The sequence below is a fragment of the Dasypus novemcinctus genome, chromosome 20, assembly GCF_030445035.2.
Source record: "Dasypus novemcinctus isolate mDasNov1 chromosome 20, mDasNov1.1.hap2, whole genome shotgun sequence".
Taxonomy (NCBI): domain Eukaryota; kingdom Metazoa; phylum Chordata; class Mammalia; order Cingulata; family Dasypodidae; genus Dasypus; species Dasypus novemcinctus.
The window spans coordinates 14,040,406-14,066,106 of record NC_080692.1 but is presented as its reverse complement, the minus strand read 5'-3'; the positions used below and the strand labels follow the sequence as shown (position 1 = coordinate 14,066,106).

The following is a 25,701-nucleotide window of genomic DNA, read 5'->3' as shown; positions in this document are numbered from 1 at the left end:
TCCTTCCATCATTTACTGCTTTTATTAACACGGAACATATTTACATTCTGTAAGTAAAGTAATTTCTAGCTGGGATTTGACAGTACAATTACATTAGGGTCACTGGTAGAAGCAAATCATTGAATAACGCAAAAGTACTTCTGGCTAACAAGAAAACATTTGATGCACCATTCAATAACATTTATATATCTGTCAACTTTACAGTGTACAAGTATACCCATGGCCTTCTGTTTTGTATGCCAAACAATAAGAATGAGAAAGTCATGGTTATTTATTGATTTGCTATGATTTTCACACAACTGAAGGCAATAATCAAAGCTGAGACTCTCTAGGCAGATGAGTATTCAGAGCTTTGTGTTTCTCAGTGATTATACTTGGGCTCTTTCTTTTATTTTTTTAGTTCTTAGCAAAAGGTGTTCATGATATCGTTGCAAAATCATTTAAATATATATACATTGGGCATTTTCAAAATTCCAAAATAGCTTAGTGTTTTTTGCAAAGGTTTCTGTGTGTTTGTGTTCAAAGGCCTGTATTTTCTAGAGCTTTCACACATATCTTTGATCACTTGACTGATGGAGCTGTCTATTTTGTTCTCTGCGTACTTAAAAAATATAAGATTTTAGGGACGCAGATGTGGCTCAAGTGAGTGAGCTCCCCCTACCACATGGGAGGTCCCCAGTTCAGTTCCCAGTGCCTCCTGGAGACCTTGAGTGAGACAGCGAGCTGGCTCGACAGGCAGGCGTGGCGAGCTGACACAACAAGATGATGCAACAAAGGAGACACAAAGAGGAAAGACAATGAAAGACAACAACAAAAGCAGGGAGCTGAGGTGTCTCAAGCAACTGAGCGCATCTCTCCCAAATGGGAGGTCCTGGGTTCGGTTCTTGTCTTCTAAAGAGAAGACAAGTAGACACAAAAAGCATACAGCAAATGGACAGAGAGAGCAGACAGCGGGCACAAACAACTGCGGGGGGGGGGGGGAGGTGGGGGAGAATAAATAAATAAAAATAAACCTTTTAAAAATACATAAGATTTCACTTTGGAGGGGAATCTAAAATACAAATTCCTTTATAGTCATTTTCTTTGGTAAATAACTATCCAAAACAGCTGTAAAAATGATTTAATATTGGTAACAAGGAGGAAATGAAGTAAAAACTGCATACAAGACTGAAAATTTTTAAATAGTTTGCTTATCAAAGAACTGCAAGAATCGCACATCTCATTGTTCACGTAACAGACGTTACATACCATGTAAGGCCAAATGCTTTAAAGTCTTCTGGTCTAACTTTAACCAAGAATGGTCTTTGACTCCCTATCCTTGTGATTCTCACCCTAACTAACACCACCAAAACGCTGAATCTAATTACCGTGGTAGACTTCCACAGTCAAGGTGTACACTCAGCCTTCTTTGTATTAAAGACCTTTTAGGACTGTCTCCCCAGTGCAAGGTTTTAGTCGAGGATTACCAACTGTGAGAACTCCCTTTCTAACTTCCTCACGCCTGTGGCTGTGACCACAGAGAGGAGCCTCGTGTCCTGATGAAGGCCACAGAGCTGGGGTCATGGCCGCCCAGGCCAAGGGCTTTATGGGACCTGAGGCTCAGGTGGTGGGTGGAGGTGTGGGAACCCTGTAGTCTGCTTTCCACACACCCGAAGTGCCGCCCGGACTGTGTCCAGGGCAGCTCACCCAAGTATTCCACTGCTACACTTACACACCATGACATTAGTTGTGCCCCATGAACACTCAATTTCTTAGGTATGCTTGTAATTTAGAAGATGGAACAATTCAGAATCTGGAGTGCCTTGTTTATTCATTTGTTTTAGACTGGATACAAATGAAAAAACCAGTGCATTTCCTTTTTCATAAAGAATACACCATCAGGGAAGCGGACTTGGCCCAATGGTTAGGGCGTCCGTCTACCATATGGGAGGTCCGCGGTTCAAACCCCGGGCCTCCTTGACCCGTGTGGAGCTGGCCCATGCGCAGTGCTGATGCACGCAAGGAGTGCCCTGCCACACAGGGGTGTCCCCCGCGTAGGGGAGCACCACACACAAGGAGTGCGCCCCGTAAGAAGAGAAGCCCAGCGTGAAAGAGAGTGCAACCTGCCCAAGAATGGCGTCGCACACACGGAGAGCTGACACAGCAAGATGACGCAACAAAAAGAAACACAGATTCCCGCTGATGCTGATAAGGATAGAAGCAGTCACAGAAGAGCACACAACAAATGGACACAGAGAGCAGACAATTGGGTGGGGGGAAGGGGAGAGAAATAAATAAATAAATAAAAAAGAATACACCATCAGGGAAGTGGATTGTGGCTCAAGCAATTGGGCTTCCACCTACCACGTGGGAGGTCCAGGGCTCAGTACCCAGTGTCTCCTGGAGAAGGCGAGTTGGCCCGGTGGGCAGGGTGGCGAGCAGATGCAGCAAGATGATGTAACGAAGAGACACAAAGAGGAAAGGCAATGAGAGACACAACAATCCAGGGAGATGAGGTGGCTCAAGTGATTGAGTGCCTCTCTTTCATATGGGAGGTTCCAGGTTCAGTTCCCGGTACCTCCTAAAGAGAAGATGAGCAGACAGAGAGCACACAGCAAATGGACACAGAGAGCAGACAGTGACTGCGAACAATGGGGGGTGGGGGAGGATAAATAAAATAAATCTTTAAAAAAAAAAGAAAGAAAGGAAAGAATACACCATCACCCCCCCCCAAATAGCCATATGCATACATCTGTATGTCTAAATGTGGGTGTGTGTGTGGGGGTGTGTTTGTGTGCTGGCTAGCTGCAAAACCAGCAAATTCATTCATTAGGGTCCATTAATATTTCTACTGCAAACACTTATTAGTAAAATTCACTGCCATCACTAGCTTCATTAGTGTGTATCAGAAATAATGTGCCTGACTTTCCAGAGGTTTGGACCCTGTGCCAGGGACAGGATCCATTGTTATTTATTAGCTTAATTGTCTCAGAGCTTCTTCTTGTATTAACTTAAAAATTGTTTTCTTTCATAACAGAAGTGCCAAAAGGACTCAATTTCATGAAATTTAAAACTGTTTTCCCTGAGATGCCTAGGTCTGTAATGAAAGGCAGTATAAAGTTAGACCCTCTTTGCTACTGATGTGCCCAAGTTTGAATCCTGGCTCTACTACTTAACAGCATCTCTGAACCTCTTAGGGCCATCTCAGTTACCTTATCTATAAAATGGGGATAATAATAGTGTCTAGGATTGTCATGAAAACTAGAGGATCTAAAATATGTAAATGTGCCTAGAACGTGGTATGTGCTCTATAAATGTTAGCTATCCTCATCATTTATACATCATTATCATTAGAGTTATTAATCAGAATGTACGTAATATATACATGTTGAAACATACATTCCCAAACACAGAAGGATCACAGTAACAATATGAGTTTGAACATAAGAGGCACGCTTTAAGGAATCTGGTTTTGACATGAAAAGGACCTGCTATGATGAAGAGCTAACATCACTGTATAAAACTGCAAAGAAAAAAGACAAAAGGAAATACTTTAAAAAAGTGACCTCTGCAAGCTTTTGAATAATGTAACTATGGTTCTGTTCATTTCATAATATTTTTGTGTATTTTCTAATTTTTATAAGATGTTTTTGCTGTAATTATTTTTGTAATTAGGGAAAATATTAATGACTTCTACTTCTTAAAAAGTATAATGAGTGATTTATTTTTTTCGAAGGAGGTTGTCTATCACCCTAGTATTTATATGATATAAACTTGCAATATTTGTCAAGGAGGTTTGTTATTCTTAATCAGTTTTAGGTTACTGAAGGGCATATACCCAAAAGTACAAAAGAACTAGGGCCTTAATACTTCAATTAATATATCAATTTCAAAGAAGGGGGAAGAAAAAGACTTTGGTTTATTTATATATTCTAAAGAGTATTGCTATTTGTAGTGCTGGCCTGAAAATTTAGATTAAGCGTTTGATGCAAAATAAGATGCTACTTTTCTTAGGTCATCTAAGTTGAAACTAAGAGACTTCCATATTCTAAAGAAAGTATGAGTAAGCACAGGACAGGATTAACTAATATTACCTTTAAAATTTAGTTTTATAATAATAATTCAAGTGAAATAGTACTTTAAAAATTAGAAATAAGAGATATAAAAAGGGAGGCATTGTTATAATAAAAATCTATAGTCACAATATGAAGGAAAGATGATTAAATACAAGATTAAAATGATAGATTCAACAGAATCAGTTGTATAAATCTCACAGGACAGGGTTTGCATACACAAAGTATCATCTAGAAAACTTAAAAGTCCTAGAGTTGTCAAAACATATCAATATTTAAAACAAAATACTTCTTTAAAGGGAGAAATAGTACATTTTGTGAACATTCTAGAATTAGTGAAGGAAGAATAGTAAAGATGGACTCAAAAGTTATGTTAAAATGACCTAGCTTCTACATTGCTTTCTCCTTAGAATGATTATATTTCTTTTAAATAAGAGAATGAAAATATAGAGCACAGACAATTATATAATGACAAATATTCATTATAGCTAGTTGAATATTGAGTAAATACATGAACAGTTGCCAAATGTGCATCTGATTGGATAAGAACTTAATAGCATTAAAGAAATTAGCTCATGATTTTGTCAAGCCAATAACAATTAATTTTGAAAATACATGGAGAACTTGCCCAATATCATATCAGGAATGTAGGCTCCCTTTTGAGGAAAGCAAGGTGGAAAAAAGAAGGAAAAGAATAATTGTAGCCATTTTTTGCCTAGTTATTTTTTTCTTCAAAAGCCAGTGAACTAATTTTACCCAAGAGAAAGTGTGCAGTCTCCAAGAAGAAATAAAATTAGCATAAAAATATGCACCATGCTCAGGTCTTGTGGGAAGCTGCTGCTAATACTTTCTGGGCTTTGAGAGAAGAGCTGACAGGAATGGACCGACAGTATAGGCACATAAGCCCTGGAGAAACATTATCAGAAGCCACTTAAAGGTGAGAAGATATTTGAGCTTCAAGAGCAGGCAGTGCAGAAGGATGTAGCATCTTGAACTCACCAGGCAATGCTTATAGAGAAGGAATTCAGAATATTAGTTCATTAATATTATCTCCTTATGTTTGGGCAGGTACACGTAACGCTAACTTTGTGAGTGCAATATTAATTTACTATAAATCTCTTGTAAATTTAATTTATGTACATTTGCTGTAAGTCTAACATCTCCAGATGCACCAAAAGGGCATCCTTAGCCCAAGTAAGTGATGTGTGATTTCTGAAATGACTATTTTTAAGCACTCATAGGATTAGAAACCTGCTGAAGGACTTTAAAGAAAAGAGACTCATCAGTCACTAAAAATGGGGAGACATAAAAAATAAATTCTTGTTGAGGATGTGGTTTCTGTGGTTAATCTTCCCCTTGTTAAACTGTGATAATTGCTGGTGCTCCTAACTCACCTGGAAGAATTATGGATTGAAGAGATTTTGAGCACTTCCGATGAGACAGTTTCTGAATAAAATGCTTGGAATTAAAAACCTTCCAGAAATCTTACACGGATTTTGCCTCCAAACGATGGAAACACCTGAATGACATACTTTTAAAAAATGACCATAGGGAATGAGTTTTTCTCACATTTCAGATAACAACAATATTGTGCAATCAATGTGGGTACTTCTCCACAAAGGATTCAAATTTCTCTCCAAGTGGTTTTTTTTTTTTTAAACCTCTTTTTTGAGGCATAAAAGGAGAACCAGCTACGACTTGTTCAAAGGCACTCGAAGGGTCAGGGTCTCATTCCCTGATCTCGAGCCAGGACCTGAAGAGGAGTGAGAACGGCTGGGCTCTAACGCCGGGAAGTGAAGCTTTGCAGTGTGTCTAGAAATAGAAAGCGAAAACGGTTTTCTTTTTCATAAAAGAGAAATTTCAAAGTACTACTAGCAGAGAATGCCAGACTGGCTCGGATTGGGAACGTGGAAGTCAAAGGCGTGGAACAAATACAGAAACGCCAGCCTCCTGCCTCCCTGACCACACTGGGGGGGCGGGCGGCGAACGCAGACGTGCAACGCAGAGTGCCCCCCCCCGAACCCCGAGATGTTCTCGCACAATCTAAACCTTCTTTCAGGTGTGAAATATGAATGCTTCTGAAATTACATTTTTTTAGATTTGGGCACACATAGGCCTTCCAGAATTCAAAGGCAGCACAACTGAAGGCGGACCTCAGTCGGCTTTTAATTCCTGAAGAAAAATGATTTCCTTAAAAAAAAAAAAAAAGAAAGTGTTCTGGCACGTCTAAATGCATCTTTCCTTTCCGAACGAATCCTGGAGCTCAGCCGTCTTGTTGTGCCATAGTTTTTATTAGAGATAGATCAAAGAAATTTTGGGTACTTGGATTATTTTTCTTTCATGCTAGCATAGTTACCAAGAGAGGAAAGTTATTTCTCTTGGCAATTTTTCTTCCCTGTAGGTAAACAGTTATGACAGAGATGATATGTCACTAAGATTGGCTTATGTGGGGTGGGTATATAGGAAACCAATATCTGGTCTCAGACATAAATGGGATTGAACACTGTTTCTAGTTAACAGCAGAGTTATTTTAGGCAAGTTTATCTTTCTGGGTCTCAGTTTTCCTATAGCTAAAATGGGAATAATAATATTTCTACTTCATGGGGGGATGGGTATCATCAAAATTAAATGAGATAATATACTCAAAGTTCTCAGGGCGATCTGGCACAAAACAGGCCATTACAAAAGGTAGATTTTTATCGTATTTTCTTTATTTTAAAATATACTTTAGAACAAAATGGCTGGTTGCCTACTTTCATTCTTCCATTCCCTCTTAGTACAAAATTTATTCTGAGTGGCAATGCTCCCAGCTGAAAGATTAAATTTTCCTGCTTTCCTTGTGGCTAAGGTGATCAAAGAGATGTAAAGAAAAGATGTGGGACTTTTGGAATGCGCTTCAATAGAAATAGACTGCTCCTTGGGCTTTTAAAAAAAAATCCTTCCCCGCTTCTGCTAGCTTCCTGATTGGAAAGTGGCTGTGAGGGCTGAGCTCCAGGAGCCATTCTGGACTCAAAAGTGGCCTTCAGGCTGGAAGTCCAGCTGTGGGTGGTAAAACGGGGAAGCAAATGGTACGTGGATCTCTGATAACACGATGGAGCTGATATACCTGTTGTGAACCACACACATCTCCCTTCCACCTTGTTTAAGCTTGTTATTTTCTGTTACTGTCATTAGCAGGAATTTCTAATGAACTCACATGTTAAATCACATTTTGATGATTCTGAGAAGGGGAGATGGCTTCTAATTTATACAGTTTTTAGATAATTCTGTTTTGTGATTTTGTTAATATTTTGTTTTGCTTATCAAGACTATTAATAGTGAATCTAATAATTAGAGGTGTCATAAAACCAAGAAAACAGATTATTACTTTTCCAAGTTAGGTAATATTGTTTTTTCCTTTTTACTAATTATAATTATGGAGGAAAACGAAATAGCTTTGTGATTTAATCCCCAGACAATTTTAGAGTCTTGCCTCATTTAGGGAAAAAAACAGAACTTACAAATAGTAGGTCCCCAAGAAACATTTGTTGAATGAATTTAATTTAACGACAACTTTTTAAAGTAATTTGCTAGTGGGGTTTGCAAGGTCTGACAATTTGAAATTCTGTGAATCCCAGAAAAGATTATGTTCTTGAAACTAATCCATTCCTGTAGGTGAGGGACCCTTTGATTGTATTAGATTCAGTTAAGGAACCCTTTGATTGGGATTAGATCACTTTAGGGCCTTTGATTGGATGACATCAGGGAGGCATGGCCCAGGTTGGGTCTCTACCCTTTTGATGCCTATAATTTATGTCCTAGCCTGAGTTCTGTGCAAAGTCATCTTGATCTAGCACACAAAGAGAATTAGCCTTATTCAGAATCAGGTTCAGACTGAACTGGTATTTTTGCACATGTATCCAAGCGCTGTGCTCTCACCTATGGAATCAGGCTTATGCCTCATAGCCCCTCTGTGCAGTAACTGGTAATTCTTACTCTGTTCTGTGCAGGGAGGAAAAGATTATCAAAGCCTTGCTCATAAATGGTAAAGCTGGAACTGAATTTCTTCAGAATCCAAGGTCACATCTCAGTTGACCGTGGGTAGCTTCCTTAAATGACCTGGCCATATTTTCACACTTCAGGAGGTCATGTGTCCTTCATATATAAATTTTTAAAACTTTTAAAGATTTATTCCATGTGCCCCCAGTAAATAACAAATGAACAACTGTACCCAAGCCATCTGAATAACGTGGTAACAGGTAGGCTCTTTGGAGGAGGAGAAGCAAATGAATAACTTTCTCCAAAAAATAACAATTTCCTAGAAAAGTTAATAGTTATTTTATCTAATATTTCAACTAGTATGCAAAAATACCTGTGTCTTCAAAAAAGGCCAACCCCCGAATGTCACTAGAGCAAATTACCATTCATATAAATTATTGCTCTGTGATGTGGACATTCTCTGCCACTTTTTTTTCCTCATGGCATAAACACTGCTGATAAATTTACTTCTCAGGACTTCATAGAGCATCCCAGCTGCGTGGAACCTTAGAGAGGCTCTCCTGCTAGCGGGAAAGAAGCGAGCATTGCCTGAAGCTCTGGTAGACCAGCAAGAGAAGGGGACATACCTATTTTCTATAAACTGGGATTCATGGCAGCCCTCCCCCTAAGAGAGGAGAACATCTCATACAAACATTAAACAAAGTGGGAAAATGGTGCCAGGGTAAAAGTGATTACCTAAGAGCTTCTAGAGGCCTAACCTGAAGTGTGTTGAGCAGTTTGACACAAACCTCACAATGTTCCAGGAAGAAAAACGGGATCATAAACAGCTCCCGAAGCTCAGCCCATCTAGGGCCCAGTGAGGAGAGCTCGGCGGAAGTTCTCACTTCCTCTTTAGGGAATACATCTCCACTACTCCAGAGTAATGGGTAGGTCCCATCTCAGGCAGAAAGTTTCGAGTAGAAAATCTCCCTAAACTTCACTATCAGAAATTCCAAAGGCCATCTTGCAGCAGCTGAAGCCTTTTTTTCCTCTTACGCAACTTACATTATCATGCCATTCCTTCACGCTTTTTCACGTGTCCCGCCCTGCCCCATACCCATGATCTTCCTTTCCCCCTCTGCCTACTTAAATTCTGCACAATTTAACACTACTCACCACTGATCAGAATGACCAGTCTGATCCCTCTGATTAGACTACAAAATTTTTGAGGCCAAGAGCTGCATTATGTGTTCCCATGCTTCAAACTCCGTATACATGCAATAAGTGCTCTCCCCGCTCAGGTCTCTCTTTACTTTCCTTCTTGCATACATTCATGCATTCATTCCCAAAACAAGTGCTGAGGATGTACTAGATGCCCACAAGCAAAGCCCTTGCTGCTGCCCACTGCCCCTGGCGATTCCGACCCTTTCTCCCTCAATGCCTTCTGTGGCTGAAGGCAGCTTAGAGGCCCTCTTCTACTTGTGGTAAGGGACTAGGTTATCTTCAAGGCTTGAAATGGAGAAGAGTCCACCCCTTTGCACACTTTGGACCTGAACCACAGGATTCTCCTCTGGATCTGCTCTTTATTCTGGGCCATGCGCAGTCGAGGACAGAAGAGAGGAGAACAAAACAATGGAGGGAAACATAACAAATAATGCCTGTGCAAGGAGACTGATCTGCAGGATGTTCGTCTCAGTGTTATTTAACACAGAACAGAAACTTAGAAATGCCCTAAGTTGATAAATCATGTTGCAGAAGAATAGCCATAAATGTGAGAAATGTATAGTGTAGAGTATTAAAATTGCTAGTTATAAACCAGTAGGTATTTACCATGGGATGCCATTTTTATCTTCAAAAAATCTTCTGGGGAGAAAAACTAGAAAGATAAACTTCAAAGTATTAACAGTGAATACATCCAAGTATTAACAGTGGAAATAGAAATTGTTTTCTTCTCCGAGTTAACTACCACTTTCCAAATCTTCTAAAATGATGGTGAATAACTTTAGAATCAGAAAAAAAAGATGATTTTTTTTTAAAGGAAAAGGAGACCAGGATGAGAATCATCGCAGAAGAGGAGAGTATTTGGACGAGACCAGCATAGCCAAGGTAAACCTATGCTGAAAGGCAGTTAGAATCCCTTTCTTCCTCTCATCTCCCTGTTCACAGGATGACAGAAGCTGATAAAGACAAGGCAAGCTCAATCTAAAGGCTGCTCTCCTGCAAGCTGTAAAATGGAAGAAGCGCTGCACATGCATTTCAGTTTATTTTCTAACTTTTGTCTCTTCGACTCTATGCATGGTAAATGAATGAACAGGTGTCACATTTTCCCTTTCAACGGTCACTGTTTTGTCAAGCAAATCACAGACTGCTTAGAAGTCCAGCTATTATGCTCAGTTCAACCAAATTCTAAAAAACAAGCCATCAGACAAACAAATCCAGAAGTAAAAAGCCTTTTCCCAATGATCCACATTAAAAAATGTTAGGGGAGAGGATGTGACTCTAGCAGTTGAGCACCTGCTTTTCACATGGGAGGTCCCGGTTTTGGTCCCTGGTGCCTTCTAAAATATAGAAACAAACAACAAGAAAACAAATGAAAAAACCAACTCAGGGAAGCCTATGTGACTCAGTGGTTGAGTGCTGGCTTCCCTACATTTGAGGTCCCGGGTTCAATCCCTGGCCCTGGTACCTCAAAAGAAAAAAAAATTGAAGTAAATTTCAGTAGTGTTTAGCAAAAAATGAAAACTTGTTTGGATGGGTGGAAAATTGAAAGGTAAAGAAAAAATATACAAAGACACGGTACCGCAGTTCTTCAAAGGAGGGCGCCAGAGTTACCCCACTTGGAAGAGGCCGAGTTAGCATGTTGGAGATGGAGGAAGGGCTGGGGCGTACCTTGGTCTGGAATGTACAGAACATGTGCGTTAAAAACGGATGCTCCCAGGCCAAGGACAGGACTCTCTTCTCCACCATGGTACACTCAACATCGTCGTCCATCAAAACCACATCTTTCTTTAAGGCTTTTATTGCAAAAAATTGATTGGTTTTCTTGAACTCTGCTAGGAAGACCTAGAAAGAAAGGGAAGAAGTAACTTTCTTTAAGAATTTGGAATCACACTCATTAAAGAGACAAAAGCTGAGTCTTGGTGAGAAAAGAGGACGCCTTCCCCTCATTCCTTTTCCCATTGCCGCTCTCACATAGGACACGTCACTGGTTTAGGCTATTATCTAACGGTTTCATACTATCTGTACCTTTTAAAGGGTTTTACAGGATCAATATGAATGGTCTGGGTTATTCTCAGTAGCTGAAAAATTCTATTTAAAATTGCATGCCCTGGTACAAAGTTTCTGGTTGGGGTGATTGAAAAGTCTTGGTAGCATAGCACTGTGCACATAATTAATGCTACTGAATTATATACTGGAAAATGGTTAAAATGGGAAATGTTATGATGCATATATGTCACCACAACTTAAAAAAAAATTGTATGCTACAACTTCCCATGAATCTGAGTAATTCAAAGCTTCCTGAAGGAACAAGAAGCCAACAGTGGAGAAGAAGGGATGGTTGTACTGGAACATTAAGGTAAATGAACACAAAACTTAGGCTCTACATTTTACCCAGTTTTCAAGGCAAAAAAGAAAACATGTGGAATAATTTTTATACTTAAAGAACATTTCATCTTGATGGCACAGAAACTTAAAACATTTTCAGGACCTATTTATTATGTGTCAGGCATATGCTATGCATTTTATGTAAACTAGCTAATTTATCTAATTGAATTCTAACCTCCTAATACTTTATAGGATAGGTATTAATATTTCTGTTTTATAGATAAGAAAACTAGATTCAAAGTGGTGCAGTGGCTTGCTCCAATTCATGGTGCTACTCAGTAAAAGAGCTGACTTCAAAATTTACTCTTTCCACTTGACTTCAAGAATCCTATACAAAAGGACACCAGGTGGCATAGAATGGAGAGTTCAACAACTTTCGTTTTTGCAAATGATGCAGCAGCAGACTTGACAGTTGCAAGAACCTAAGAACCTAGCATTTAGAGACAGAAAACTCCAGCTCTGGTCACGTCTCATGGCCATTTATTAGCTCTGTGAATTTGGGAAAGACAAGTAACCTCTCTAGGGTTCAGTTTAACCTGAAAAAGATGATTACTGCGTTCTCTAGCTTCCAGGATTGTTGTGAGAATCAAATGAGATAACCACATGGGAAAGTGATTTGTCAACTCTAACAGGCTCCCCAAGTGATAGCTATTAGGCAGATTTGTCATTTGTTTCTTCTATTGACTTACAGGGAATGTTAAAGCCATGCTATTGAAACAGTACCGAGACATGCACGTGTCTAGGTTTACAATGCAAGCCAGTACAGGTTTGTAGCTTTGTGGTGGCTGGCTTGATAGAGGGGATGGAGCTGCAAAGAGAATTCAGGTAAATGAATGATGTGTGCAGGCCCAGAACGCCTGCCATTTGTTCTTCTGGTCTTAAATGCAGATTGAGAACAAGAATATACAGGCTATTATTTCGGTAAGGAAGCAGACTTCCTATAAAGAACCAAAAGAAAGAAGCAAGACAAATTTGGAGTATACTCAGTGTTAGGAGAAAGGGAAATTGCAGCAGTTCTACCTTGCTGTGAGCCTTCACCCCTCCCTCCTCAAGCGCCGCCACCTAGGTTTCTTGGGATGGGAGCTGTGGCCCGGTGGAGAGGAGCATATGCCTTGGGAACATAGCAGAGCTCCCTGAATGTCTTCCTTACTAACCTTGTTTAAATGTAGACATCCACATGGGAACCAAAAAAGATAAACATTTCATTAACAACTAAGAGTACTCTTTTGATGATTGCTTCTTTCAATAAAACACTGCGAAACCAGCCATAAAATAAGAAACCGAAAAGGCAATTGCCATCTACATAATGTGCTTTCAATTTTTGGTAACATTATAAATGCACATTAATCGATGTTAAATTATAATGAAGACTGGCTGTAAAATAGCCTATTACGCTCGGATTAACACCAAACGAGCCTGTTGTGGTTCATATTACTGTGGAAATGAGTTCAAAGAATTCATGGGCATTAGCTACAGTTTGCAGGGCAGAGTAGACTTCACAGAAGGTGATGGATTGTTGTTTAAATTCAAACCCCAAATGAAGCACAATGTTATTGAGCTGTGGTGGATGCTCAGTTGTAGTTTATTGGATTTTTCAATAAACTGGCTAAGTTTTCCTGCCAAAGTATGGTGAGCAGGTGCTGAGCATAATGTTGGCTTTCGATGCACAAATTCATGAAACTGTCTAAAGATTTCCTCAGGAGATGCATCCAAGCACCTAAAACAACTGGGGGCACAATTAGGACATTTAATGTCCTTTACATCTCAAAGAGTCTAAAAGCCTATACCATATCATCCATCCTTCTGAAAAAGCTCTAAATGTTCTAAAAATGTTCATAAGCTTGAAAATGTTCTGCCATCACTGACAGTTGATTGTAATTTCTAAATGATGTCTTCTTTCTCAGGTTTGGGAAAGTAACAAGAGAGGGAAAAAACAAACTGTGAACTGGGAAGGAGCTGAGGCATCCCCCTGTTACGTTGGGGCCCAAAGATATCAAACTCCTCAGGGTGTGGGATGTACTCCTTCAAAGCAAAGTGAAGTGGTTTTGGGAACAAAGATTCCTAGAAAGCAGAGGCTGCTTTTGCACTCGAGTCTCCCAAGTTCCAGTTCATATTCAGAAATCTCTTGACTCTCCCCAAAATACTCAGGAACCCTGTCTTTGCACACCCACACAGAGTTCTGGTCCACCCGAGGTTGATTCCACTGACCAGGAGCTTTGCTTTCTTCTATTTCCAGAATTTGGTCAATAGAATTCTATACTATGGTATCGTACCTTGCCAAAACTTCCTTTGCCCAGCATTTTGTGCAAGATAAAGTCCTCAATTTTGAATTTCACAGGTAGGGACAGTCTTCTTGTGTCCAGTTCTGGATCTGGAAGTTGGCACACTTTTTCCACCCCATCCATCGGAGATTCCCAGGAGATTCCCTGAGGCTCTGAAAGTGGCAAGCCATGAATTAAAGGTTAACGTGGAGAAAATGAAGGCCATTCTAGCTACTTGGAGAGCATACACTTCCTCTTCCACTTTCCCTTCCGAGGGTAGGTCATGGGGGGGCGAGGAGGCCCGTGGAGTAAGACAGCTTTCAAGTCCCACTGTCTGTAGGGCCACATTTCCATCTGTGATGCTGGCATTTGGGGAATGGACTGTGTCTCTTTGTATGTCCAATAGACAGAGCAATATTTCAAGTTAAGAAAAATACTCCAATCAGCAAAAGACCACATATGCAAAAGGAGTGAGAATGTTTAATGATGTCAAATCATAGACAAATGGGGATTCTAACCGAATTTGAGGGAAAGTGAGGTCTCGTTTGTTTGCATGGCTCACGGCTACAAATCCTAGGACTCCCAGTGTGAGGAGGGGAAATGAGAATCTAGTGGATTGTTAAAGAGCTCAATGGTATCGTTCATCCTAATCTTCTATGGAAGATGCTGCTCTATACTTTGATACCTGCTGAGACTTGGTCTACTTTATTGCCTGGAGACCCTTCTCAAATCTAATCCCAATCTTTCTTTTTAGATTAACTCAATTTATTCTTCTCCCAATACCAAGGAAGGGGCAGAAAAATTAGGGGGCCTCCCCCTTTATAACATCACTTTTAGTTTTTAGTACCTAGGCCTGTTTTTTGTATTCTCCCTAAAGTCCAGGCAAAGTAAGTATTTTGTAATGGATGCTGAAATTATTTAGGTCCCAGGTGATGTGGTCAGATCCTTTTGTGAACTACCTTCAAACTGTAGGTTAGATAAACTTCCCCAATGTTATAATATATTAAGGGCTTTGGGGTCTGCTATTCTTCTGCTTTCCAGCCTTAAATGTGCTCCCCACAAAAGTCTCAAAGGTGAAAGAATAAGATGCTCTTCTGTGGTTTCCCCACTGTTGATCCTCATGATAGATTCATTTGTGTCTAAACATTAAAAAGTGCCATAAAGTAATGTTCTAGAATTCTAAGGGAAAATTTGCAATTGCTTTCTCTGGACCTATATTATTTTCATCCCTCTGCCCCCTTACAAAGGTACCCCGAGGGGGCATATTTTGGTTTCCTTTCTAAGAAGTAGGAGCCACTTAGCTGGTGACCAGGCCTGCATCCTTGAAACAACAAAGCATCACCTATCAGACCCGGTAAACTGAGAACCGAAATCCAGAGGTCTCAGGTGAAGGTTAATCAAGATTAATTACTGACAGTGATTCTCCTGTGAATCAGGACACCCACCTCTCTTCCCTGGTACTGGTAAGTACGGCAGCCTTGTTTCATCTTTCATGGAGGTTGGGAGCCCAATTTCAACTGGACCTTCTCTGAAGATATGTTCACTGTCTCTTAAGCAGCGAGCCTAGATCACAAACAAATAGTCAGTCCAGCCACCACTGACGGGACAGGTCAGCTTGCGGTCCAAGGGAACAAAAGCGATTTAAGATTCTTAAATGCATAGGATAACCCAAGCTGCTTTCTCTCAACACTCTTTTTGAATCTCATATCCAGTGAGAGTCTGTCTATTAAATTTTATGCATCAGCAAGACATATTCACCTCCTACACTTTCTGAGGGGTTAACTGGATTCTCCCATGCTATCCACATGGGAGAACAGAAGATGGGTGATGGAAAAATAGCTGGCATAGGCAATGCCAAGTCTTAAAGAGGGATCGTTCTTGGATATAGGAATTCATCAGTCAGCAGATGCCAAGCTAGTGAACAGCCAGGCAAAGGCGCCCTGGACCAGGACTCAGCATTCTGAGGGGATTCTCTGGATGATTCTAATGAAGAGGTAAATTCTCCCAGGCCAACAGATAGCCCTGATAAAATACTCAGAAAACATTTAATGGGCCTTGGCCACACTCATCCTCCTGGAGCTTATGAATCGAGACTCACAACAATAAGTGGTGGAGATAAAACACAGGGAAATCGAGTGCCCCTCAGTTTACTTTGAACCGGCAGAGAAACTCCAAAAGTACTAAGAGGGAGGAGAGGACTTGAAGCTGAAAGGGTAACTACCAAATCTTTTGTTATTTATATTCAATTTAATACTTTATTATTCTTTTGGGGTATTAATTTTCCATTGCTTCATGGATATTACCTTTCTTTCTTTTGTTTTTTTTTTTAGGTATTGGGGCTGGTATTGAACCCTGGACCTTGTATGTGGAAAGCTGGCGCTCAACCACTGAGCCACAGTGGCTTCCCGAGTTGGCTTTTTCATTTGTTTGCTTTTTTTTTTAAGGAGGCCCCAGGAACCAAACCTGGGACCTCCCATGTGAGACGCGGGACCCTAACGTGGACCTCCTGTGTGGGAAGCAGGCACTCAACCACTTTAGTCACATCTGCTCGCATTCGTTTTCTTTCTGTCAACTAGGTTGTAAGCTCTGTGACAGTGAGATCTAAGCCGTGAAAGTCTTTTTCAAATTCTTCACTTTATATCTAGCACCATGCTGGGTATAACACTGGCAATGAAGCCTCAATAATTTTAATTAACTACTTTGTTTCTGACCCTGCTCGTTCCACAAAGAATTTAAGAAAGATACATATAATAAGACGGTTTAAATAACAGATATCTCAGAGAGAAGATATGGGCATAAAGATGAAAGTCAGGGGCCATGCAATCACCCAGAATCTATTCCATGTTGTTCTGTAGAGATGCTATAGATCAAAGAGAAGAGGACTCACGAAGTCCTTGTTGAGTTGAATTTGGGGAGCTTGCCAATCCAAAGGCCTTTCCTACCTGTTGAGTGCTCTCAATCATTGCCAGGGCTTCAGCCATTAGCTTCTGGTTTATGCCACAAAGGTTGGCCACTTTTGTCTGGCATCGGTGATGGACATTCATGCCGCATGCTGAAGAGAAGAAAGCAACACAGTGAGCAGAAGTCACAGAACCAACGGCCATAGCCTGGTGCAGGATCTGATTTATGCACGCATAGGATGACGGAACAATTGGCAAATCCTCATCCCATCTTCTCATCAGAGAGAGACGCTGAATAAAAACAATGTGGTCAGGGCTGTGTTTTTATGCAGTTACCATGTCATCCTCATCTCCTTCCCTGCAACCTGCACTCAGAGCAGACACACCTCAGTGCAATAATGGAAATGACTCCTTCTCCAGGTAGAGGCAGAGCCTTGCTTTGGGGGGAGATCTGATCTCAGGTGAAGGCTAGACAGTACCACTGCTGAGAGTGAAAAATCAATACTGGCTCTCACGGGTGGCCATCTGAAAGGACTTCCACTCCCACACTACGTCCTGGAACCCAAGCACCCCCAGCCTGGGCTGCAAGGAGTTTCTCTTTCCTCTCTGGAAGGGGAGGGGAAGGAGCAGTCTAAGTTTGCAGAACTAAAATAGAGATGGTGGGACTCTGTGTGTCTGTGTCCAGTTAAGGGATGTTGGTGGGAGGAGAGAAAGTGACCCAGACACCACAATCTCACAAAGATGGAGTGGGGGACAGCTACGTGCCCGGAGCGGTGGCAAGAAATGGTTCAGTGAGATCTCTTGTGAACTGAACTGAGAGCAAGTGGGGAGCACAGCGGATGCCTGGGTCGCACACAGAGGACTGATCCTGAATTCTAAGACTCATTTGAACTTACTAAAGGGAATACTTTCTGTAGAACAAACAATAACAGGAAAGGGTGGGAACGTTTCCATATTGAGATCTTTTCCCTATTCTCCTTGCTCCCTGGGGATCCTGTATGTAAACAATGCATTGGGCAGCCTACCCTTGTTTGGGCATTGAATGGCCTCCCCCGAGAGCCTGCCCACAGCACTTGATAAAGAAAAAAAGAACTTTCCCACCACCGTCCTTGAAGCACCTGCCTTTGATCCTCTCCTTAGGATCTAATTATTCTTAGGTCTGTCACCATCTTTACTTCCATCAACCCCTTTTATCAAAAACAAAATGCCACGTGATATGTCTCGTGTCTGCAAAGGCAGAGAAGGAAAATGGAGCTTGTTTGGTCGAGGTGGGAACCTTTGTCTTAAGGATGCCAGAAACTGTTGATCAAAAGCAAACTGAATCAAAAGCAAACCAACCAACGAGCCTCTCCAGAGCAAAGATGCCATTTTCTCACTGCGGCCAGAAAGTGTGTTGAAATTATTATTATGATCCCAGGCTATGTTACTCCTGCCCCAGGGAATCGAGTGGGTGGAAAGCTAGGGCCCCTGGTGAGGCGCCCCTGTGGGGAAGGGGACCGGGCAAAGCTTCTGAGGGCAGGAGGGAGATGGACCACGGGAAGAAGTGCCCCCACCTCTCCTGGCCTTGGGGAGGGCAGAGCAGGGGGTGGGCCCTGGAGCCAGCGACAATCTCGTGATAGTTTGCAATGCCAGGAGAGGGAGTGGCGGAGAGCAGCTAGTGAGACGGGACCCCAGGCGCGGGCCCCCAGTTGTGACAAAAAACAAAAATATCAAAAATCACAAACCCCCTCATGTGATGCAGAACCAGAGAGGCAAAGGCTGTGAGAAGCACAGTGGGCTTGGGCGAGGAGGACGCCAGGGGAGAGCAGGTGCTGAGGCTTTTAACCAGTTTTGGGGCAGCTGCGTATACTCCACCTTTCCCAATCTCATCTGATTACAAGAAGCAGGGGGGGGCTAATTGTTATTAGATGGAATCTTCCACCAGCAGGGATGGACAATAGAACTCTACGTAATGAAAGGTCATAAAGACATAATTACAGAAAGAAGCTCCAAAAAATGAACCCAAGTTTTCTTTCATTTTTATATCACCTAAGATGTTATTCAGTTTCACCAAAGAAAAAGGCCAAGGAGTGGGAAATAGTTGAGAGGAACAAGTTGCTGAGGCAAGAGCAGGGGAGAGGAGATGTGTGTGCTGGACCCAGTTAGCACAGCTGCCACTGACACCGTGACCTTGGGCCATTGCTCCCGCTCCATGAGCCTGAGATCATGGATCTGCAGCGCCGAACTATGCTGTCCATAGATCCACAGGCTGCCAGCTCTGAGACACCACGACTGGGGGAGTATTCTGACTCTTTAGTCCTGGAAACAGCACATGAAAGACTAATGTCCACTGTGTCCAGCTGATACTTCTTGATGTGTGTGTGTGTTTGAGTGTCTGTGTAAAGACAAGTATTATATAATATTACTCGTCTACATAACACTGAGATATTAGTTTCAAAAGTCCAAATTCTGCTTATGAAATATTACCATTACAATGAAAAAAAATCTAACCTAAAGATTTCCAAACTTGAGCTTGACCAAACTCTACTCTCAAGTACCACCTGATTCCACAAAACCACACATCCAGGGATTGTTTCCAATGGATTCAGACAACAGAAGCTACATAATCATGCAGTTTTAATCTTATCTGCTTATTAGCACATTTGTGTATAAAGAATATAGCACAGTGCCTGGCTTGGAGTCGGTGCTCAACCAATCCAATTTCTCTTTCACCTTCATTATTTATTACATTGAAAAAAAAAACATGTTAAACTCTTTAGGTGAAATTTTAGCAGCCTTCCTCTCTAATTTTAACTAGTCCATTCTTCCTTAGGTCATAATAAAACAAAAAACAAAAGCCTTCTCTATTCCCACCAGTATACGTTATTCTTTGTCCCAGTATATATGGATGGGTTACATCACAAACCACCATTTGGAAAACAGAGAAAGAAAAAACAAAAAACAGGAAAAAACCTCCATTTGGAATGAAATCTTTTGTGGATAATAAGAATCTTTAATATAGTAAAGACGCTGCTTATAAAGATGTTCCAGGCTTTGGAATTCTGCCTTGACAGCAGGACTGCCACTGGGTTGTTGGTCTAGGCTGTAGTGGGCTCTTAGCTCTTACTCCTTCCTGCAGGGCCAAGCAGGGCAGTCAGAGAGGCCTAGCAGAGCAAGACCGAGCTCTTTCTTTGCTCTTTAAACTAATAAAGATCTGTGCTTGTCTTTGACACACAGTGGTGAGGAAAGGGCACCGTCCCCACTGGGATAATGTCTTACTTAGGTCTTTGCTACTAACCTATCAGGTGGTAACTGGATCTCTGTGAGTGTAAAAAGTGCCTTTTGATGACTATTTTCATCGGCATTATCAAGGTTTAGGACAAAAGGAAGCCCTATTTAAGAAAATGGTTTATGAGAGATGCAAGATAAAAAGAGAGTGAGGTAAGGAGAGAGGAAAGAAGAGAAAGGAGAGAACTAGTGAGAAGAAGAAGGAAAGAGTTGAGGACAAGGTATGTGGAGGCAAACACAGTGGAGGAAAAAGGAAGGTGGGGGAGAGAAGGGAGGGAACGTCGAAAAAGCAAAGGGGGAAGGAAAGGGAAGGAAGGAAAATGGGGGGCAGAAAGGGGAGAAGGGGGAGGGAAAATGAGAGAGTGGGAGAGAACAGAATGGAATGGAAAAGAAAGTGTTAGAAAAGAAGAATAGAACAAAGCAGGGCTAGGGAGTCGTGAAATAATGGGTAGGAATCCTCACGGCAGTTCTAAGGCTTGGAGGGCATAAGCAGCAGAATCCAGGTGTCTTCCAGAACAGCTGGCCCTCAGCAAGCCGGGAGCCAGCGCCAGGGCAAGGAAACTGTCAACCGTGAGACCAACACAGGAGTCTCAGCTGATGAGAATTCAATTACCGATGTTTCTGTTTATATGATTAGAAAACTGGAATTATATTCTGCCTATGATCTCCTTAATATATGCTAAGCAATCCGTGTCTCATATTTTATTCTCGAACAGGTATACAGAGAAAAGTGCAAATGTGGTAGCTTTGATCTATGAAGGGCTGTCAAGGTTGGTTTGGCTAGATGTGATTTTTGCCTTAGGTTACGATTTGAAAACCTCACTCCTCTCTACCCTCCATTAAGATATGGCCCCTGGCTCTCTCTGCCCTGTGAAAGCAAATGGGATGAAGAAGGGGATTGGTGGAGAAAATCCCTCATCTCAAGGCAACTACTTCTATCAAAGACAAGATGTGCATCAATCAGTGGCATAAAATAAAACAGGTGCTCCAAGAAAAAAAGACACGGTTATATTTAATTATTTAAAATAAAAATGGTCTCTGCTATAGCAGGTCCCCCTCCTTTTCTGAATATGTCACCCAAGCCCTGTTCAAATCCCAGCCCCACTTGAAATGTAGAGGCACTTTGTCATTCCAGAGCTAGGTCTCTTCTTGTTGGAATTTGTTTCTTCTCAACTCCACACTGAAGCTTGGTATAATAGCCTCTCAGGTCCTAAAGGCTATTGCTTTAGCAATTGAGAGTTTTATAGCAAGTAAACCTTATTCTTTGTCTCTTTTGGGGGGTTAAGTCTGAATAACTCCATTAGTCAAAAGTGGCGGGATTAGGCTATACTCTAATCCCAGCCTTTGAGGAAAGATCAGAGAAGGAAAAAGGCTTTCAGAGCTGGACTTGGCCCCTTGCTCACTGGCACTTCGTGTTCACAGCTCTCACCCTTAGACCTCAGAGTGTCCCCCATGCGGGGCCATCACCCAAATCCATGTGCCGGACTGGTTCCTTGGTAGGATTCGAAAGAGAATCTTACTGGTTGGTGCCAAGGAGAAGGGCTGAGGCATGGCACAGCCGCACATGCCTCAATAGTGCAGGGCAGACCCAGAGCAAATGGAGGAAACAGTAAGGCAGGCCAGAGGGATTCTTGGCAACGGGACTGGCCATGGGATAAACACAATCTTGAATTTCTTCCCAGGGTTATGGTATAACAGAAGGCAGGAGCTTTGACCTTGAACCTGAACATTTTTGCACTTTTCTGGAATGAGAGTATTAGGGCACTGTAGGGTGGAAGGAAAAGAGCAGCAGGACCTGATGGCCCTGGGACAACCTCCAACATGATTATGGGGGCTTGTCTGGGCTGCCCTCCCTCCACTGTCTCCCTGCACCTCCCATTAAGGCTGTGACTTTACCCTGTAGGCGGCTCCATCCTTGGGCCAATGCTCACGCACTCACACTCACCATCGCACTTGAGCCCTTGCCTGGCCAGTCCCCACAGCAGGGTTCCACAGTGCTCGCAGAACGTTGGGCTTTTGTAGTTGTAGACTTTAAATCGATGTGGCATGTCAATTTTGAACCTCTCCTTGTGGAACTGAAAGAAAAGGGAGAACTTGTAACTGAGTGTGTCCCTGGGTTCCCCGCTTGGATGCCTTAGCAGATATTTTAGCATGACTAACATTTAAAATAATAAAAAACACTGGGGCCACGTTGTATTTTAAACAATGACTTACTTGTCAAGCATTATAGCCATGTTAAGAGACGGCAGAAAACATTAGTGCTTCTACGTAAGGAACAAGTTTTGATACATATGTATCAGCCTGAAGAGAACTGACTGTCTGAGGCATTAGCAAAAGAGCAGCTAACATTCCAGGAAGAGGGGATTAGGGTTATTTATTTTGATGGGAGCTAAGCAAGGTTTTTACTTCCCTTCTTGGTTTAACTTAAATGTTCCCTTTCCTCTTCAAGCCAGGAAGACTGCTTTAATCTTTGGAAGAAAACATTAAAAACTGCCTCCCCGCAGAGGGAGGAACAAAGGAACAGCATGCATGCAATTATGTTAGGCTGGCATCAAATCAAATTGCGATTGTTAAAGATTAAGGACATTAAATTTAGGCCCCATGATAACCACAAAGGAAATATCTGAGAAATAAACACAGAAGTAAATGAGAAAGGACTCAGTATGGTACAATATAAACAATCAAATAAATATGAATTGAGGGACAAAAAAGGTACAAGGCCTACAAAGACCAAATAGCAAAATGGCAGAAGAAAGTCCTGAATTATCAGTAGTTACTTTAAATGTAAATGAATTATACTCTCCAGTCAAAAGGCAAGGATTGGCAGAATGAATAAAAATAACCCAACTATATGCTGTTTACAAGAGACTCACCTTAAATTCAAAGACACATGCAGGTTGAAAGTGAAAGGTGGAAAAAAATATTCCATGCAAATAGTAACCAAAAGAGAGGTGGGTGGCTATACAATATCAGATAAAATAGACCTTAAGGAAAAAACACACACACATAAAACACAGTAAAGGGGACATAAAGAAGGATACTATACTGATAAATGGATAAATTCAAAAAGAAGTATAAATATGTATGCACAAACAGCAGAGTCCCAAAAGATATGAAGCAAATATTGACGGATTTGAAGGGAGAAATAGATGGTATGACATTAGTAGTAGGTGACTTCAATAGAGCACTTTCAATAATGGATAAAACATCTAGACAGAAGATCAATAAAGAAACAGAATATACGAGGGGTCCTTAAATAGGGACCCATGGATTCCAGGGGGTCTGTAAGCTTGAACTGAAAAAAAATCAACTTATTATCTTTATTTTCTCTGACCTCTAACTGAAATCTAGCATTGCCTTCATTTAAGAATGTAAACAATAAATTACAGTAGTACTCATTTCATATCATATTACAGTTGTTGCATATCTTGAAAAATTGCTTACACTCATTCATACTTAGAAATTATGGTAGTTGTTAGACCCAATGCTATTTGAGAGTCATAAAATTATCTGCTGTTACATTCTGAGAAAGAGGTCTGTGGTTTTCACCTGACTGGCAAAGGGGTTGGTGGAACAGAAAAGGTTGAGAACCCCTCAACTAAACTGTAAACCAATTATACTATAAACCAAAGAGACTGAATGGAGATATATATACACATTCTTCTCTAGTGCACTTGGGTCATTCTCCAGGATAGACCATATGTAAAGTCACAAAACAAGCCTCAACAATTAAAAAATAATGAAATCATACAATGGTATCTTCTCTGTCCCCAGTGGAATGGAGCTATAAATCAGTAACAGAGGGAAGACCAGAAAATCTACAAATATGTGGAAATTAATGTATTCAAACAACCAATGGGTCAAAAAAGAAATCTCAAGGGAAATCATGAAATATCCTGAGGCAAAGGAAAATGAAAATATAGCATACTAAAACTTCTGGGATATGGCAAAAGCAATGCTGAAAGGGAAATGTACTGCTCTAAATATTTATATTTAAAAAGAAGAAAAATTCTCAAAATACAGACCTAACCTCATAACTGGAGAATATACAAAAGGAAAGATAAACTAAACCGAAAACAAGCAAAAGGAAGGAAATAATAAAGATTAGAGCAGAAATACATTAAATAAGGAATAAAAAAACAACAGAGAGAGTCAAAAAAGCCAAAAGTTGGTTCATTGAAAAGATCAATAAAATCAACAAATCTTTAGGTAGACTGGAGAGAGAGGGAGAGAAGGAGATGGAGATGGAGACAGAGAGAGAGAGAGGATTCAAATAACTAAAATCAGAAATGAAAAGTGGACATTACTATCAATCCCAAGAAATAAAAAAGGAATATAAAAGGATGCTATGAATTGCATGTGGACAAATTTCTAGAAACATACAAACTACCTACACTGATAAAAGAAGAAATAGATCTCAACAGGCAAATAATAAATAAAGAGATTGAATAATACAAAAAACCTCCCAACAAAGAAAATCTTATGACCAAATTGTTTCACTGGTAAATTTTACCAAACATTTCAAGAGGAATTTATACCATTCTTGCTCAAACTTTTCCAAAAACTTAAACAGAAGGGAACATTCCCTTACTAATTCTATGAGGCCAACATCACCCTAATACCAAAGGCAGATAAAGATTACCACAAGAAAAGAATATTACAGACCAATATCCCTCATAAATACAGATGCAAAAATGCCCAATTAAAAAAACACAAATCCAACAGCACGTTAAAAGAATTATCACCATTATCAATTGGGACTTATCCTAGATATGCAAGCATGGTTCAATTAATGCAATATACCCCATTAATAGAATGAAGAGAAAAAATCCACATGATTATCTCAATTGATCCAGAAAAGGCATTTGCCAAAAATCCCACATCCCTTTTGATAGATAAAAACAAGGAAACCTCTTCAACATGACTAAAGACATAAATGAAAAACTCACGTCTAACATCACATTCAATAGTGAAAGACTGAAAGTTTTCCCTCTTAACATCAGGAACACGACAAGGAGGCCACTGTCACCGCTATTATTCAATGTTGTAGTTTAAGTTCTAGCCAGAGCAATTTATCAAAACAAAGAAATAAAAGGCATCCAAATTGGAAAGGAAGAAGTAAAACTTACCCTATTTTGCAGATGACATGATCCTATATATAGGAAATCTCAAAATTCCGTAAGAAAGCTACCAAAACTAGTAAATGAATTTGGCCAAGATGAACATATAATAATCAAGAGTGTTTCTAGACACTAGTAATGAACAACCTGAGGAGGTAATTAAGAAAAAAATTTCACTGACAATAGCAATGAAAAGAATCAAGTATCTAAGAATAAATTTAACCAAGGATGTAAATGACTTGTACTGAGAACTGAAAAAAAAATTTTTTTTTTTGGCTAAAAGAATCAAACAAGGGGGAAGCGGACTTGGCCCAGTAGTTAGGGCGTCCGTCTAACACATGGGAGGTCTGCAGTTCAAACCCCGGGCCTCCTTGACCCGTGTGGAGCTGGCCCATGTGCAGTGCTGATGCATGCAAGGAGTGCCGTGCCACTCAGGGGTGTCCCCAGCGTAGGGGAGCCCAACATGTAAGGAGTGTGCCCCTTAGGGAAAGCCGGCCAGGGCGAGAGATAGCGCAGCCTGCCTAAGAATGGTGCCGCC

General features: G+C 40.9%; 1 protein-coding gene across 6 annotated transcripts in view; it reads right to left on the bottom strand.

The window, feature by feature from the left end:
• Window positions 1–25,701, bottom strand: part of PRKCQ (protein kinase C theta) — a 167,473-nt gene that overhangs the window by 42,961 nt on the left and 98,811 nt on the right. For all 6 annotated transcript variants that reach the window (XM_004480070.3, XM_058282440.2, XM_071210076.1 and 3 more), the window contains 5 exons: window positions 21,989–22,118; window positions 16,819–16,928; window positions 15,322–15,439; window positions 13,889–14,049; window positions 10,899–11,072 (listed from right to left, as the gene is read on the bottom strand). In XM_004480070.3, coding sequence (XP_004480127.1) covers window positions 10,899–11,072; window positions 13,889–14,049; window positions 15,322–15,439; window positions 16,819–16,928; window positions 21,989–22,118 — 693 coding nt within the window. The remainder of the gene's footprint in view (window positions 1–10,898; window positions 11,073–13,888; window positions 14,050–15,321; window positions 15,440–16,818; window positions 16,929–21,988; window positions 22,119–25,701) is intronic.